General features: G+C 44.5%; 1 protein-coding gene across 2 annotated transcripts in view; it reads right to left on the bottom strand.

Annotated features, from left to right (window-relative positions):
• rnf111 (ring finger protein 111) overlaps positions 1 to 13,257 on the bottom strand; it is a 73,291-nt gene that overhangs the window by 30,807 nt on the left and 29,227 nt on the right. For both annotated transcript variants that reach the window (XM_078427588.1, XM_078427587.1), the window contains exon 3: positions 8,631 to 8,757. In XM_078427588.1, the coding sequence (XP_078283714.1) occupies positions 8,631 to 8,757 (127 nt within the window). The remainder of the gene's footprint in view (positions 1 to 8,630; positions 8,758 to 13,257) is intronic.

The following is a 13,257-nucleotide window of genomic DNA, read 5'->3' on the forward strand; positions in this document are numbered from 1 at the left end:
CTAATTTCTGATGATGTGTATATTTTGTATTCCAAGATTACCTTGATGCTACTCTCAATTAGGATCTCTGTTTTCTGATTGTGACCTGGTCATTTTCAGATTTAAATTAATTTACTATGGTGTCCTTTTCTCACCATGTCATAATTTTGCGGCTTTCCCCCTCAAACCCACCCTCAAAAAGTCTGGTCCAATTTAATGATAAAAAAAGTTGGATTCTCAAATACACTGTCTGCTTCTCCGAGTTGCTCATTAATTCTTCTTGCTTTTTGATTGAAAGGTACAACATGGCAACAGGCCCTTTGGCCCACTGAGTCCACATCATTATCGATGACCCACACTCACACTAGTTCTGTGTTAGCCCACTTTCTCATTCACTCCCGACATACCAGGGAAAATTTACATTGGGCAATTAACTTACAACCCTACACTTGGGACATGGGAGGAAACCGGAGCACCCAGAAGAAACCCACGTGTTTTGCCCTTCATTCTTGTATGGATATTTTAACAACAACCTAATCACTACTAAAGCTGAAACTAACTGTGTGCTCCAAAACCCAAGCTGGGAATCCGAGTTGAGAAATGATAGAATCACGGAATAATTATGGCAAAGACGACCTTTCTGTCTAAGCTTCCTTCCATAAGAACAATCCCACCAGTCACTTTGCACCATTGTTTCCACATCACCCTGCATGTTATTCTCTTACGTCTATCTAATTCCCTATAAAAAGCACTGAGCAACAGTGAAGCTCCAAGCACCTCAGTGTAAAATACCATGCAGTGATTGCAAAATTCTACCAAGTGGAGGGGAAGGGGGAGGGGAAGGGGGAGGGGAAGGGGAGGGAAAGGAGGAGGGATGGGGATGGGGAAGGGAGAGAGGGGAGGGGGAGAGAGGGGAGGGGGAGAGAGGGGAGGGGAGGGGGAGAGAGGGGAGGGGGAGAGAGGGGAGGGGGAGAGAGGGGAGGGGGAGAGAGGGGAGGGGGAGAGAGGGGAGGTGGAGAGAGGGGAGGGGGAGAGAGGGGAGGGGGAGAGAGGGGAGGGGGAGAGAGGGGAGGGGGAGAGAGGGGAGGGGGAGAGAGGGGAGGGGGGGGAGGGGGAGAGGGAGAGAGGGGAGGGGGAGAGGGAGAGAGGGGAGGGGGAGAGGGAGAGAGGGGAGGGGGAGGGGGAGAGAGGGGAGGGGGAGAGAGGGGAGGGGGAGAGAGGGGAGGGGGAGAGAGGGGAGGGGGAGAGAGGGGAGGGGGAGAGAGGGGAGGGGGAGAGAGGGGAGGGGGAGAGAGGGGAGGGGGAGAGAGGGGAGGGGGAGAGAGGGGAGGGGGAGGGAGGGGAGGGGGAGGGAGGGTGCTGCACCAATGCAGGAGAGATTTGGGCCCAACGGGGTTCACTTGGTCTAGTGTGGTGTTGTTTGAAGATACAGATCAAAGGTTGTAGGGAAACAGAATTTGCATTTGCAAAATTAATGATTTAAGTATTTTCAATCTCAAATAGTCCCAGGCATACACGTCCTGCAATGGACATAAAGAGGGAGCCCACTGTGACCCATGTCTGCTTTTCTATCTCCAACAAACATTCTTGACATGGCACTTTCCAATGCAAACTATTTTCTAGGAATGTAATCCCTCAGTAAAGTGGGGGTGCACTGTAATTGCCCTTCTTTCCCCCTTTCCGTGCACGCTTCTGTTGCTTCAATTTTAGTTCACCCATCTGTCTCCAACTGGATTTTGATGCCATTGTTACCATGACAACTTTGTCAGCACCCTGTTTTCTACAACACAGAACATTTTTTTCACATTTCTGTTTCTGATGAAGGGTTCTTGACATGAAACATTGACTCAATTTCTCTGCCCATGGATGCTGCCAACATCTGCTGCGTTTTGCTCCATTTACGTCAGTGGTTTCTAAATCAAGACTACACCAGTTCACTGATTTAGCATCATTTACCTCCACAAAGACCACTACAATACATTGCATTAAAGGCCAGAGTTTCTCTGACATCCACTTCTGAATTTTGTTTTATTTTTAATTCTGTGTATGTAGGGGGGTGGTGGGGGGGGGGTTGGGGGAAACCTTTTTTCAAATCTCCTCCTCAATGGAGATGCGACCTTTACCGTGTCGTATCTCCGTTCGCGCTACGGCCTAACACCGTGGAGTCGGCGGCCTCCAGCTGGGATCGACCTCAAAGACTCCGGTCGCAGGGCCTGGACTTATCATCTCGGAGGCTTCGGCCGTGGGCCCTGCAGACCGCAACATCGGGAGCTCGCAGGTCCCTGGCTGGCGACCGGCTTTTGGGAGCTCCAGCCGTAGCAGCTTGGACCGCCCCGAAGCGCGAGGTACGATCAACCCGCCCGCAGGCCCTTCATCACCCTGCGTGGCTCGGCCGCAGCACTTTCCATCGCCCGGTGGGGGCTCAGGACTTTCATCGGCCTGCTCGGCTCGGCCCTGGGACTTTCCATCGCCCGGTGGGGGCTTCAAAAAGTTGGGAGCCTCGATCACCTCGTGGCACCACGGGAGAAGAATGAGGAGGAGATAAGACTTTGCCTTCCATCACAGTGAGGGTATGCCTAGAGCAATCACTGTGATGGCTGTTTTATGTAAAAAATTATATCTGTGTGTCTTGTGCTTTTTAATGTCTACTGCCGGACCCTGACGTGAGAGGACGCTGGCGTTGAGTATTCGCCGCTTTTCCGTCAGGATAGTTTGTTTGTTTGTTTCTATGTTAATTGTTTTTGTAAAACGCTTTGAGCATGTGATAAGGCGCTATATAAAATAAATGGATTATTATTATTATTATTATTCTTCAGGAAACGGGGTTTCCCCTCTTCCAGCATATCCAACAAATCATCATCCAACATTTCCGTCACCTACAACGGGACCCCACTACTGGCCACATCTTCCCATCCCCTCCCCTTTCTGCGTTCTGCAGAGACCGTTCCCTCTGTAACTCCCTGGTCCACTCGTCCCTTCCTACCCAACCACCCCATCCCCGGGCACTTTCCCCTGCAACCGCAGGAGATGCAACACCTGTCCCTTTACCTCCCTCCTCAACTCCATCCAAGGACCCAAACAGTCTTTCCAGGTGAGACAGAGGTTCACCTGCACCTCCTCCAACCTCATCTATTGTATCCGCTGCTCTAGATGTCAACTTCTTTACATCGGCGAAACCAAACGCAGGCTCGGCGATCGTTTCGCTCAACACCTTCGCTCAGTCCGCCTCAACCGACCTGATCTCCCGGTGGCTGAGCACTTCAACTCCCCCTCCCACTCCTACTCCCAGTCTGACCTTTCTGTCATGGGCCTCCTCCAGTGCCATAGTGAGGCCCACCGGAAATTGGAGGAACAGCACCTTATATTTCGCTTGGGCAGCTTACAGCCCAGCGGTATGAACATTGACTTCTCCAACTTTAGATAGTTCCTCCGTCCCTCTCCTTTCCCCCCCTCCCCCTTCCCAGTTCTCCCTCTAACTTCCTGTCTCCACCTATATCCTTCCTTTGTCCCGCCCCCCCTGACATCAGTCTGAAGAAAGGTCTCGACCCGAAACGTCACCCATTCCTTCTATCCCAAGATGCTACCTGACCTGCTGAGTTACTCCAGCATTTTGTGAATAAATACCGTCGGTACCAGCATCTGCAGTTATTTTCTTACACTACTTGATACAGGTAGTTCTGCTATTTTGTGATAGTTGCATTCCTAAGAAACTCTGTGCTATCGAAAATAATGTTAAAAAAAACAATCGTGTCAATGGGGTAATGAGGTTCGAGTTTGAGTTTAGTTTATTGTTACTGTGGTACAGTGAAAAGCTTTTGTTGTTAGCAGAAAGACAATATATGATTACAATCAAGTCATCCACAGTGTACAGATACGATAAAGGGAATAACATGAATAATGTTTAGTGCAAGATAAAGCCCAGTCAAGTCCGATCAAAGATAGTCCTAGGGTCTCCAATAAGGTAGATAGTAGCTCAGGGCTGCTCTCTAGTTGTTGGTAGGATGGTTCAGTTGTCTGATAACAGCAGGGAAGAAACTATTCCGGAATCCGGACGTGTGTGTTTTCACAATTCTATACTTCTTGTCTGATGGGAAAAGGGAGAAGAGGGAGTGGCCGGGGTGCGACCTGTTCTTGATTATGCTGGTGCCCTTGCTGAGGCAGTGTGAGGTGTAAATGGAGTCAATGGAAGGATGGTTGGTTTGTGTGATGGTCTGGGCTGCGTCCACAATTCTCTACAATTGTCCACAACTGTCCAGGATTTACCGAACTAAATGCCTTTTTAATAGCTGTGTCTATTTTTATCACTGCTAAAAATAGTAAAAGCTGTATGTTACATTCTTTAAGAGAGAATTATTGCACAAGTGTCAATAGAAGCAATTGCTTGTCAATTTCAGAGGTCACTTGCAGTGAAATTGACAGACTGTATTCTTCAAATAGGATGATATCCAATTACTGCTGGGAGGCTGTATTGAAACATTTTTGGGTCTAATTTTTTCCCAAGACAGCTTTTTTTCTGCTTGTCAATTTTCAAAGTAGCATTTAAGTGATTATCTGGTTCATAAAGGAAATCGCGCTTTAACCAACTCAACTTGCATCAGAGAAACAATGTTTCAACATTCATCAATTGCATTATATCCAATTGCATTATGGAGACCTTTCATAATGCTTGAACTAGATGAACAGTATTCAGTTAGTTCCTTCTTGAAACCTTTTAAAGCTTTTTTTCCCTTCAACTGCCAGCTAACCAACCATTCTCTGAAGAATTTCTTAATCATGTATATCCTAATATATATTTTGCGATTCTTACAGTTTCGTTTATTGTCACGTGTACCAAGGTACAGTAAAAATCTTTTGTTGCGTGCTATCCAGTTAGCGGAAAGACAATACATAATTACAATCAAGCTATTTACAGTGTACAGATACATGATAAGGGAATAACCTTTAGTGCAAGGTAAAGTCAGCAAAGTCGGATCAAAGATAGTTTGATGGTCACCAATGAGGTAGATAGATCAGAACTGCTCTCTGGATATGGTAGGATGATTCAGTTGCCCGATAACAGCTGGGAAGAAACTGTCCTTGAATCGGAGGTGCGCGTTATCACAGGAAGAGACCCCGCGTTCAACAGTTCAACAGAGCTTTATTTGTCATTCGGTACCAAGGTACCGAACGAAACTACATAGCAGTCACACACAAAAAAGAACACAAGACACATGACCCCAACACAAACGTCCATCACAGTGACTCCAAACACCCCCTCACTGTGATGGAGGCAACAAAACTTCCACTCTCTTCCCCACGCCCACGGACAGACAGCTCGTCCCCGACCGACCCGCACAGTCCCCGCAAGGGGATGGAAGTCCCCGCGGCCGAGTCGCACCGGGCGCTGAAACGTCTCGCGGCCGAACCGGGCGGTGGAAGGCCCCGCGGCCGAGCCGTGCGCAGCTAAGTCCCGCGGCGGAGCCGCGCCGGGCGATGTTAGGCCCCGCGGCCAAGCCGCACCGGGCACTGTTAAGTCCAGCGGCCGAGCCGCACCAGCGATGTTAGGCCCCGCGGCCGAGCCGTGCGCAGCTAAGTCCCGCGGCCGAGCCGCGCCGGGCGATGTTAGGCCCCGCGGCCGAGCCGCACCGGGCGATGGAAGGCCCCGCGGCCAAGCCGCACCAGCGATGAAAAGTCCCGCGGCCGAGCTGCACGATGTTAGGCCGAGCCGCACCGGGCACTGTTAAGTCCAGCGGCCGAGCCGCACCAGCGATGTTAGGCCCCGCAGCCGAGCCGCACCGGGCGATGTTAGGCCCCGCGGCCAAGCCGCACCGGGCACTGTTAAGTCCAGTGGCCGAGCCGCACCGGGCGATGGAAGGCCCCGCGGCCAAGCCGCACCGGGCACTGTTAAGTCCAGCGGCCGAGCCGCACCAGCAATGTTAAGTCCAGCGGCCGAGCCGCACCGGGCGATGGAAGGCCCCGCGGCCGAGCCGCACCCCGCGCCGTGAGGAAGAGACCTAAAAGAGAAAGGTTTCCCCCACCCCCCCACCACCACCCCACCCACACCACCACCCCCCCCCACACATACATAACCAGAAAAAAACAAAAACCATCCCAACACCGACACACAACAAAAAAAAAGGAAAAAGACGAACAGACTGCTAGCGAGCCGCCACTTCCACAGATGAGAATACATTTGGTTTTGCATTCTCCGTAAGTCAAAGATGTCCTCAGTTTAACATTTAATCTAAAGACAGCACCTTCTACTCAGAGACACAAGGAATGGCGGATGCTGGAACATTGACCAAAACACAAAGTGCTGGAGGAACTCAGCAGATCAGGCAGCATCTGTGGAAGGAATCAACTGGCTATATTTTAGGCCAGGACCCTTCTGCAGACACTTCATTTAGCAATGGATCGTAGCATCATCCCAGACTGTACAGAATAGGATTTTAGCCAGAAAAAGTTCAAGGATTTGCATACATAGGTGCTGTTTCTCCTGGGAATTAATGAACCAGGGAACATCGTTTCCAGAGAAGGAGTCAGAAGAGTAGGGTGATGTGCCTCAACGACTATCGACCAGTGGCACTAACTTCCGTGGTTATGAAGTGCTTTGAGGGGTTGGTTATAGTGCATATCAACTCCTATCTCACCAAGAACCTTGACCCATTATAGTTTGCCTACCACCACAACAGGTCAGCGGAGGATGCAATCCCACTGGCTCTCCACTCTGCACTGGACCACTTGGACAATAAAAAGACATACGTCAGACTGTTGTTTATAGACTACAGCTCAGCATTCGATACCATCATCCCCTCCAAGCTGGTTACCAAGCTCGTTACCAAGCTCACAGAACTGGGACTCTGTGCATCTCTATGTAACTCGATCCTCGACTTCCTCATCAACAGACCATGGTCTGTTTGAATTGGTAAAAACACTTATCCTCAATAACAATCAGTACAGAAGAACCTCAAGGCTGTGTGCTCAGCCCCCTGCTCTATTCACTCTACACTCATGACTGTGTAGCCAGACACAATGCAAAGTCAATCTTCAAGTTCACTGACGACATCACCGTTGTTGGACGAATTACAGATGGTGATGAGTCAGAGTAGAGATCGATCGACTGACCAAATGGTGCCAGCACAACAACCTGGGTCTCAATGTTAGTAAGACCAAGGAACTGATTGTGGAATTTGGAAGAGGAAGGTTGAGGACTCACAAAAACTGTCTATATCAATGGGACGATGGTGGAGAGTCAAGAGCTTCAAATTCCTGGGTGTGCATATTTCTGACGATCTTTCCTGAACCCAGCACACGGATGTCATTACAAAGGCAACGCCTCTACTTCCTGAGAAGATTACGGAGATTCAGTATGTCAGAGAGGATTCACTTGAACTTCTACAGTTGTAGTCAAGAGCATATTGACTGGTTGCATCACGGCCTGGTTTAGCAAATTGAATGCCCAGGAGCGAAGTTGTGCAAAAGGTTGTGAACACTGCCCAGTCCATCATGGTTTCTGACCTCCCTAACATCGAAAGGGTTTACCAGAGTCACTGCCTCAAAAAGGCAGCCAACATCATCAGAGACCCACACCACTTATTTCACCCCTGCCATCGGGAAGAAGGTACAGGAGCCTAAAAACTGTAATGTCCAGGTTCAGGAACAGCTTCTTCCCTACAGGCTACAGGTTATGAAACACTACAACCTTAAATAAGCTTTGAACTACATAGACTATTAATGCATTATTATTATTGCATTATTATTGTTTGTTTGTTTTTTATGTGTACATATGTGTGCGTGTGTCATATACATCTCTATATATATGTGTGCGTGTGTATCATATATATAGCATCTGTATGTGTATGTGCATGTGTATGTACACACATTGAACTTTTTTTCTCCGGTTTATTACATTGTTTACAGTGTACTATGTTTACATATTCTGTTGTGCTGCTGCAAGTAAGTATTTCATTGTTCTATCTGGGACATATGACAATAAAACACTCTTGACAGTTAGTATTCAAACAAAGCAAAGTTTCTTCAGTCAAGGGCAGTCAATTAAAATTCAGCGAATTTAGCATCCAGTCAAAGAATAACAATAAGATAAGAAAATGAGCTTCAGTTAAAGGATTGGCCACGATCGATCGAGTAGGCAGCATCTCTAGAGAGAAGGAATGGGTGAAGTTTCAGGTAATGACCCTTCTTCAGCCACGCTCTCTATAAATGACATAAGAGGCCTTGAGGCTAATTCCTCCTCCTGTTGTTCATGGTCTATACCACAACAAACTAACATAAAAGCAAGTACTAACACTAAGCCTCAGCATTCAGTAGCAGTGTATGTGTTTTCGTTTCAAGCGGGAACAATTTTACACACGGACACATCAAGAGATGCTAAATACCAACTGGGAGTATAATGAGATTCCAGTAATATTTTTATTATTCAGGATTCTGTCTTTAAAGATAAATGTCAAAAACATTTCTAGAAGTGCTCAAAAGTAACCACAGGCAAGAAAATCTACTTTTTACCATTGGATCCACAAACCATTTGATACACATGCCAAATTTAAAGTTAACTTTAAACAAATGTGTGGGGAAAAGCATTTAATTGTGGGGGAAAGCATTTAATTGTGATTTTCATGCAATTTCACAAATCAACAATCTCAGGTTCAGCTCACCTGCAATTGTCCCCAACAGTGACGATCTCCACTTCACTGTCCGTTGAGGTAACATTGATTTCTTCATTGGCAGTAACCTGGGGAGCTGAGGTGGCCTCAATCACCACAACATCCTCATCAATATTTCCTGGAATCAGCACAAAATCCACAATCAGCAAGAATCTAGCATACATACAGTGTGTGATCTTGAAATTTTGGTTACACCCAATGTGACCTATATTTCAGAGATATCAAATGCAAGTGGCCTATCATTGTTAAATAGTCAATAATGCTCATCTTAAGATCACGGTGGTGCAGCGGTAGAGTTGCTGGCTTACAACGCTGGAGACGCGGGTTCCATCCAGACTGCAGGAGTTTGTACTTTCTCCCCATGTCTGCGTGGGTTTTCTTCGAGATATCCGGTTTCCTCCCACACTCCAAAGACGTACAGGTATGTAGGTTAATTGGCTTGGTGTATGTGTAAATTGTCCCTAGTGTGTAGGATAGTGTTAATGTGCGGGGATCGCTGGTCAGTGCGGACTCGGTGGGCCGAAGGGTCTGTTCCACGCTGTATCTCTAAACTAAACTAATCATCAAAACATAAATGACCACTAAACCACTTGATTTGTCATTCGCTGGATTTGTTCAATTGTTATCCACTGACTGAAATATTTTTCAGAATTAAATTCAAAAAGTTATATAAGAAACTGAGCTCCAGCTACAGATTTAAATTACTACCATGCCTGCTTCTATATATCGAAAAAACTCAACAGCAAATGAAAATGCACAGCTCCACAATGGCCACTTACTCCACAATAACCTTGGTCAAATTTGGATTCAGACTCTCTCTAGTTAATAGAAACACGCAATTTTAATGCCCAAGAAAAGAAAAACAAAAATCTGAAATACTTTTGAGGAATGCCTTTTCAATAGATTCAAGATTGACTAAGATTTTACATTCACAACTCAAAATGGAAGGTCGTTTTTTTTCCTTCAGAAACTAACACACTTTTGATGCATTTTTCATCTTTACATGAAATATATTTGTGGTATATTTCTTCACACAGATGATCATAAAGACAAGGAGAAATAAAGTTGCCTTTTAACTTTTATTTGTGGATGTTATTAGTCTATTCATTATGCTCTATTGGGTAAGGCTTTTGCCAAATCCAAAATAATTCATTTCTGTGAGACAAACAACATAACTTGCAATGTCAGTTTTAAAGAAATTCTGCTTGCTTTATATGGAGTCATGGCTACTTTGAGGATAACTGCAGCAGTCATGTATGTGCATGTGCAGGAAAAGCTGTGTTCAATTTAATTAATTTGCTTCCTCCACAAGCTGTTTATTAGTTAACAAATTTCCAAGGGAAAATTATATTATTAATCTCCCTCGAATTACATCCATCAACACTATTCTATCTAATTATTCATCAAAATACCTGGCACAATAAACATTAATTAGCGAGTTAGAAATAACACAGCTACTCTTTGAATATGACAGGTACAAATTTGAAATTGATTAAAGAAAATCTCAGCAAACATTAAGATGTTTTAAAAATTCAAAACTCCTTGAGAGAAGAAACTTTTTGTCTTTGTCCAGATCAAACCTTGGTTAATTCCAAAAACTTCCCTTGATCAAACATCAAAACACTAACAACCATTGAGGGAGCATATTGAGGGAACCTCTTCATAAAAAGGACTGCAGTGCTTGAGGCGACTCCACCACCTTCTGAGTACAATTAGTAGAGGTGTTCAGTGTCACCCATGTGCTATATAATACATTGAAAGAGAAATTAGTTAAGGACATCTTCAAGTGCAAATAAAATAGCAAAGACTCCCATGTCTCTGGTAGTCTTATTTTCCATTCACTTAATATCATGAAGTAATTTGTACTGTACACATCTTTTTCTTGAGGTTGTTCTGTGCTTTGCATATCTATGCTGGAATCTTGGCAAATTCATTGAGCTGAGACTGGAAATCTGAATTTGGACCTTGGGCCTGTATGACTCAGTTAAAACAAATGATCAACTGAGCAGTGAAGAGTGTTTTAAGTGGAAAATTCTGACATTTTAATGGTGAGAAAAGGTCATTGTACTCTTCAAAATGGTTGAATGATAATGACCAGAAATTACAATTGCACAGGAACACTAATTAAAAATAAAAATGAGCAAAATCACAGCTGTTTTTTTAATCCCAGCTCTGTCATGATTCATGAACAAGCGAGAAAAGATTACTTTCGACAAATCAGGTCAAGAAGGCTTAAATATTATCAGTTTGCAATTAAAGGCAAAGTTCTGTACAGCTGCAACAAATGGAGTTTCCAAAACAAATACGAGTTTATTATAATCATCACATTATAAATCCCTCTGATACTGCTAGTTACTGGCTTGGTCCTCTTCAAAAACACTACCCACACATCAGAACGGGTAATTGCATTTTAAGAATTATTACAGAGTTAATCATCATTGCATTGTCCCAATAAATAATATCCTATCCTTTTTCTCCAGAGATGCTGCCTGACCGGCTGAGTTACTCCAGCACTTTGTGTCTATTTTTGGTTAAACCTGTATTTGAATTCTTTGTTTCTAAATAATATCACATTTGTTTTTGAACAGCCAGTAAACTGAATTACTTTTCAAAATCTGGAAGAACACAGATTAATTAGGCAGTTTAATCTATAAATATTTTTACTGGCTCTTTTCACACTACTCAAAGTGGCCAAACTTCCAACAGTCAGTTTTCATAATTCAATTTGCAAACACAATACTTTTCAGGTACTTGATTTTCCCCCTTCAAATTACACAATTCTTTGAAGTGACAAACATATTTATATAGTACCTTTCACCAATTCAAGACCTATCGAAACACTTCACAGTAAATGAAAAATTTATGGAGTCATTATGGATCAATAACATGGTGGACAGATTATGCACATCCGGATCACAGATTACTTTAAAAAGTGTCATATTTAGCAAGTCTCCTGTACCTTTCACTACACTGTGTGGTTAAAATATTTTATTTTACTTATCTTTTTGGTGTTTATAATTTAGGATTAAAAGAGGCACAAAATGCTAACCTGAACGTATTGCTGAGAGTATTTTATGTTGCTGTTTATCAGATCCAATGAAAAACTTTGCCAAAAAGTTAAAACTGGTCAACTACAAAGAGGTTTACATAAACAGATGATTTCAATTATTATTGCATCAAATATTCAATGGGAGGTCCTGCTATCAGCATGTTTTTTGCAAACATTTTAAATCAAGATAAATACGTAACTAGAATGAAATGAAATAAAATGAAATATGTAACTAAAATAAATAAAATAGTGTAGCCTCTGTATTTCTGTTCATGAAGTCTTCTGTGGACAGTGGCCATTGACAAATCCACACCGGACTCCTGAAGAGTGTTTCTAATCTGTCGGACAGGTGTTTGGGGATTTTTTCTTTATTACAGAGAGAATTCTTCTGTCATCAGCTGTGGAGGTCTTCCTTGGCCTGCCAGTCCCTTTACAATTAGTAAGCTCACCAGTGCTCTCTTTATTCTTAATGATGTTCCAAACAATAGACAATAGGTGCAGGAGTAGGCCATTCGGCCCTTCGAGCCAGCACCGCCATTCAATGTGATCATGGCTGATCATTCTCAATCAGTACCCCGTTCCTGCTTTCTCCCCATACCCCCTGACTCCGCTATCCTTAAGAGCTCTATCTAGCTCTCTCTTGAATGTATTCAGAGAATTGGCTTCCACTGCCCCCTGAGGCAGAGAATTCCACAGATTCACAACTCTCTGACTGAAAAAGTTTTTCCTCATCTCTGTTCTAAATGGCCTACCCCTTATTCTTAAACTGTGGCCCCTGGTTCTGGACTCCCCCAACATTGGGAACATGTTTCCTGCCTCTAACGTGTCCAACCCCTTAATAATCTTATACGTTTCGATAAGATTCCCTCTCATCCTTCTAAATTCCAGTGTATACAAGCCTAGTCGCTCCAGTCTTTAAACATACGACAGTCCCGCCATTCCGGGAATTAACCTAGTAAACCTACGCTGCACGCCCTCAATAGCAAGAATATCCTTCCTCAAATTTGGAGACCAAAACTGCACACAGTACTCCAGGTTCGGTCTCACTAGGGCCCTGTACAACTGCAGAAGGACCTCTTTGCTCCTATACTCAACTCCTCTTGTTATGAAGGCCAACATTCCATTGGCTTTCTTCACTGCCTGCTGTACCTGCATGCTTCCTTTCAGTGACTGATGCACTAGGACACCCAGATCACGTTGTACGTCCCCTTTTCCTAACTTGACACCATTCAGATAATAATCTGCCTTCCTATTCTTACCACCAAAGTGGATAACCTCACACTTATCCACATTAAGCTGCATCGGCCAAGCATCCACCCACTCACACAACCTGTCCAAGTCACCCTGCAACCTCATAGCATCTTCCTCACAGTTCACACTGCCACCCAACTTTGTATCATATGCAAATTTGCTAATGGTACTTTTAATCCGTTCATCCAAGTCATTGATGTATATTGTAAATAGCTGTGGTCCCAACACCGAGCCTTGCAGTACCCCACTAGTCACTGCCTGCCATTCTGAAAGGGACCCATTTATCCTCACTCTTTGCTTTCTGTCTGTCAACCAACT

Source organism: Rhinoraja longicauda, chromosome 33 (assembly GCF_053455715.1).
Source record: "Rhinoraja longicauda isolate Sanriku21f chromosome 33, sRhiLon1.1, whole genome shotgun sequence".
Classification (NCBI taxonomy): domain Eukaryota; kingdom Metazoa; phylum Chordata; class Chondrichthyes; order Rajiformes; family Arhynchobatidae; genus Rhinoraja; species Rhinoraja longicauda.